The sequence below is a fragment of the Curcuma longa genome, chromosome 4 (genome assembly GCF_044706935.1).
Source record: "Curcuma longa cultivar G26 ecotype Majalengka, Jawa Barat chromosome 4, ITB_CL_G26_1.1, whole genome shotgun sequence".
In the NCBI taxonomy this organism is placed as follows: Eukaryota; Viridiplantae; Streptophyta; class Magnoliopsida; order Zingiberales; family Zingiberaceae; genus Curcuma; species Curcuma longa.
In genome coordinates, this window is record NC_133864.1 from 1,203,627 (window position 1) to 1,208,920 (window position 5,294).

The 5,294-nt window shown below is 39.4% G+C and overlaps 1 protein-coding gene across 1 annotated transcript; it reads left to right on the top strand.

The window, feature by feature from the left end:
- The first annotated feature begins 1,154 nt into the window (after nucleotides 1–1,154).
- Nucleotides 1,155–2,648, top strand: LOC141826314 (uncharacterized). The gene is made up of 7 exons (XM_074713555.1): nucleotides 1,155–1,301; nucleotides 1,389–1,633; nucleotides 1,731–1,931; nucleotides 2,017–2,124; nucleotides 2,207–2,276; nucleotides 2,351–2,455; nucleotides 2,562–2,648. Exons 1-7 carry the CDS (start codon nucleotides 1,155–1,157, stop codon nucleotides 2,646–2,648), a joined length of 963 nt encoding a protein of 320 aa, XP_074569656.1.
- Nucleotides 2,649–5,294: the final 2,646 nt, after the last annotated feature.

Below are 5,294 nucleotides of genomic sequence, written 5' to 3' on the forward strand. Positions count from 1 at the left end.
ATGCGTTGATCAAACCTTGGTTTGATCAACTATGAGGGCAACTTAAATCCATTTCCAAAAAAATTTTGTTCTGCAAGAATTCACCGGAACGGGTTTCCTAGTGTTTCCCATCATCATCCACATACAAGATTGGAAAGATAATTGTGTTTTCATTCTTGATGAAATCAAACATTTTGATTGCATCATCGAATCGAAGATTCCAGCTTCGAGAAGCTTGCTTTAGCCTATAGATGGACTTTTGTAGCTTGCGTACCTTTTCAGCATACTTTGGATCTACAAAACCCTCAGGTTGTGTCATGTACACATCCTTGAGTAGGTTTTCATTCAGAAATGCAATTTTAACATCCATATGTCAGATCTTATAATCATGATAAGATGCAATAGCAAGCATGATCCGAATAGACTTAAGAATCACAACTGGTGAAAATTTTTTATTATAGTCAATATCATGAATCTGCTTGAAACCTTTAGCTACCAATCGCTCTTTATAGGTATACATAAGACCATCCACGTCAATTTTTCTCTTAAAGACCCACTTACACCTAATGGGTTTGACTCCTTCAGGTGGATCAACCAAAGTTCATACTTGATTAATGTACATGGATTCCATTTTGGACCTCATGGCCTCTAGCCATTTCTTAGAATCTGGGCTCATCACAGCTTCTTGATAGGATGTAGGTGCGTTCAACATAACGTCATCATGGTCAGACAAGATAAATGAATATCTCTCAAGCTAATGACGTATCCTATCAGACCTGTGAAGAAGTTGGTTTACTTGAACAGTTTGTTGCTCCATATCTTCTTGTGCAACAATCTCATCATCCACAATATTTTATGTTGCATGTTCAATTTCTAATGAGACCTCAGTGCTATCTGTATCTTCTTCAAGATGGATTTTACTCCCACTAGTTCTTCTAGAAATAAACTTTCTTTCTAGAAAAATATCATTTCTTGTGACAAACACTTTACCTTGTGTGGGATTGTAAAAGCAATATCTCTTTATTTCTTTGGGATATCCTATAAAGTAGCACTTGTCTGATTTAGAGCCTAGCTTGTCTGAGATTTAACGTCGAATGTAAGCCTCACAATCCCAAATATTTATAAAAGACATCTTGAGACTCTTCCCAGTCCATATCGTATATAATATCTTTATGATGGCTTTAGATGGAACACAGTTAAGTGTAAGGACAGTTGAATCTGGACCTTTGCCACATCCAATTCCAAGTGAATGTGAAGTAATTGGTGATGCTGTAGGAACACATGTCGCTTGGCCACAACACTTGATAGTGAAGCATGAGGAGGTATGTGTGATTAAATTTCAAATTTGAATGTACCAAAAAAATTTTATTATTCAACCTATCTAACTTGTTAACATTTTCAATTATTAGAAGCCTCGAAGGAAGATGATTGAACAACCAAAAAAGAAACTTACTTTGTCAGCAAGTGTCCCAAGATCATTACGTATGTTGTATTGTTATAGTATGCGTGCTTTACAGGAAGGAAAATATATATCTATGGTATTAGAACATGATGTGTTTGGTGATGATTATGAACTTATTTTGCACCTTGAGGACATCGTTCCTTTGTATCAGTTAGAGGCAATTTCAGGCAATTGTATAATTGCCTACATATGGTAAGTGATTTTATTTCATCCATTTAAATGATTTCAGCAACTTCTTTTACGAAGATGTTGTATGGTAATGTTAATTTTATTATATTTGCCATGGTAGGCATCTTTATAAAAACATGATGACAGATATCATGAAAGAGAAATTCAGATTCATGAATCCACACAGCATCCCATATATAGCGACAACTACACGCGACAACAAGGGGAAACTTGAAAGGTTGAACCAAAGGGCAAGTCTGTTAGCAGATAGGTTGAGTTGTGCATCAGTAGATCAACTAGTTTTGGTGCCATGTAATGTCGGGTAAGTTGCAATTAATACATCACTTTCAATTTCTTCCTTTTGATAACTTATTGAATTGATGCACTAATTATGTGTTTATGTGCAGTTTTCATTGGATTCTCACTGTCATTGAACCTTACAAGGAGGTTGTATATTTGTTGGATTCTCTAAGTCATCGCATGTGCTATGACGATTGGAAATATATAGTGGAAATGTGAGGTCACACTCATTTTTTTATTGGGCTTTTCATTCACTCAGTAAAACACTCATATATCAAATATTATTAATGTATGCAGGGCCTTAAGATTGTTTAATTCAAACAAGGGAAGGAAAGGTCGAAAAAAATCTGTGTGGGAATTAGTACAGGTATGTGTAATTATGTTTAACATATATTTTAATGTGTATATTTGTCTTTAACAAATTGTTTCCAATTACCATAGGCTCCTCGGCAACCAGATGATAAACAATGTGGTTATTATGTGATGAGATTTATGAGACAAATTATTGAAGCTGAAACTATCGAAAGAGATGGACTACGATCAATAGTAATATTTTATTGCTTGTTCCAAACAACTTTAAATAAACTATTTATCATTTTGCAAAGTAAGTTTTGATTGTTTTTCCATTAACATAATCTATGTGTGTTCATAGTTCTTGGCAGTGGAGTACTCTCGGGAACAAATTGATGAAGTGCGTTCCGAGTTGGCAGAAACTATACAAGATCATATTTATGAGTAGGTATGGAATGCTGATCTACATAATCCAGCTGATATTTGCAATAAAGATATTTATTTGTGTCATATGCTCCTTGATAAGTTAGTGTTATCTTGTGTTGTGCATGTAGTAACTTAACTGGAACTTGGATGTGCAGGTTTTGAACGTGCATGGGGTTCGGCTTTGAACGTGCTTTAATGGGGTTGTTTTCTGCAACGTTAACACACAGGTTTTTTATGGTGCAATCTTGCCCCAAGTGATTTGGATTTTAATGTTTGGCTAAAATGAGTTTAAGTTAGGCAATATTGGTGATCTAACTTGTGTGGTTTGAGTCCACAGGAAAGTCCAGGAATGGAGTCTTGGCGTTTGGTGAAGTCCCGGAGGCGCGACCTCTTGGCAAAGGATGAAGTCCCGGAGGCGCGACCTCTTGGCAAAGGAAGACTTAGCACGACGAAGCTGAGGGAAACGTCTCAAGCTAGTGCAAGGAAGGGCACGAGGCTTGTGGAAGACGTTTGAAGGCTTATGTCAAGGCTAAGGGCTGAAGAAGAAGCTGAAAGGGAAGTTTCAGCTTGATCAGTCGACTGACACTGTTGCTGCAGTCGACTGGTGGTTGATCAGAAGCACACACAGAGATTTCAGATGGATCAGTCGACTGGTACTGTTCATCAGTCGACTGATGACCAAACAGAGAGATCAGTCGAGTCCATCAGTCGACTGGAGCAGTCGACCATGATGGTGCAGTCGACTGATAGACGACCGTTGGAGCGACAGCTGGCTAATTAAATGCAGATTAAAGAGCCGTTGAAGCCCATCAGTCGACTAGCCCTTGGAGCAGTCGACTGATGTACGAAAAAATATAAAAATAGAAGTCGACGTCGAAGAAATTAACAGTTCATTTTTCTCATCTTTCTGGCATACTCTGACTTTGTAAAAGCTTTCCTCTTCCTCCATACTTCACTCCTCATTTTTGTGAAAGGAAGAGATCATTCTGTGAAGGTTTCTCTGCCTTCAAAGTGTTCTTTGAAAAGGAGATTTTTCATAGTGGAAAAGGTCGTCTGTGTGTGTGGATCCTTGGACTAGTCACCTCGTTGAGGTGGATACCAAGTAAACAAATCGGGTTAGCGATTGTGCTTATTTCTGTTTTTATTTTCGCTTCCGCTAACAATTTGCAGGAAACTCAAAGAATCGCTATTCACCCCCCTCTAGCGAACGCACCGGTCCCAACAAGTGGTATCAGAGCCAAGGTTCCTTTTCGAAAGAACTCAACATTCAACCGAAAGAATCAAATGGCGTTTCAAGAGGGATACAGCACCGCACGACCGCCCTACTTCGACGGCAATGATTTTGCATATTGGAAAGGTAGGATGGAGTACTATCTTATGAATGATATTGAAAATTGGTTCAGTGTTGTAGATGGGTTTGAGAAACAAAAGGACGCTTCTGGAGCCCCTCTCCCTACAAAAGATTGGTCCAAAGACATATGTAAGAAGGCACAAGCAAATGTGAAAGCCACGACTACATTGCAATGTGGACTTTCAAAGGAGCAACTAAGCAAGGTCGGTCCATTCAATTCGGCCAAGGAACTCTGGGAAAAGCTCATCGAACTGAATGAAGGATCAAGTGAATCGAGACGAGCCAAGAGGGATCTCTTGGTTGGACAACTCCAATCCTTCACGATGAAGCCAAACGAGATGGTGAGCCAGATGCACGGGCGATTCAAGGAGATCGTGAACGGTCTCCATGTCATAGGTGAGAAGATCGACAACCGTGATCTAGTAAGGTATGTTCTTCAAGCTTTCCCTCGAACCACTCTATGGGCATCGATGGTTGATGCTTATAAAGTGTCAAGGGATTTATCTGTTGTCAAGTTAGATGAGTTATTTTATGAATTTGAATTACATGAGCAAGCTAACTTGTCAACAAAAGAGAAGGGTATAGCTTTACTTGTAGAAAAGAAGGTCAAAAAGAAAAAGAAGGAGAAGGAAGCATCATCCGAGTCCGAGCAAGAATCCTCTGACAGTGACGAAGAGATGTCGACTAGGGAGGTGGCACACTATATCAAACGAATGATGGGGAAGACGAGAAGGTTCACTAGGAGAGATGTCAAGAAGATGTTCACACCACCTATTCTCAACCAATCATCTCCCGAGTTGGCCTTCGGAGTGAGTAGACTCTTGTGAACAACTAAGGTTTCATGACCATCGCTATAAAGTACCTCATCAACTTCATCCTCATCATGCATTGGTTCACCGATTGTCTCCTTCTCATCTTCCACGTCTTCTTCATTCAATAAATTTTGCCCTTCTGATTAGCAGGAGCAGAAGCAAGCATCCTGCATTCATTGGCCCTGTGACCTTGTTCACCACAACGATAACATCTAGTAGATTTAGAATTAACCTGTGGTTGTTGCTATTGTGGTTGTTATTGTGAATGACGTGAATCTTGAGGACGAGATCGGCTGTTTTGGTCACCTCACCTTGGTTTTTGGTTGTGCTATTCTTTCAATGGCCAGTGCATGTTGATAGGCCTCTGAAATGGTCCACAATGAATGAAGACTAAGGACATCCTGCAAGGGCTGGCAATCCCCCAACATATTGGGCCACCATCTATTCCTCTATCTCTGATAAGTCATTTCGAGCAATCAACTAGTAGAACTCCTCTGTATAGTCA

Coding starts and splice junctions, on each gene's coding strand:
- LOC141826314 (XM_074713555.1), top strand. CDS start 1,155: ATGGCTTTAGATGGAACACAGTTAAGTGTAAGGACAGTTGAATCTGGA. Junction 1,634..1,730: donor TGTATAATTGCCTACATATG/GTAAGTGATTTT, acceptor TTGCCATGGTAG/GCATCTTTATAAAAACATGA. Junction 1,932..2,016: donor TTGGTGCCATGTAATGTCGG/GTAAGTTGCAAT, acceptor GTTTATGTGCAG/TTTTCATTGGATTCTCACTG.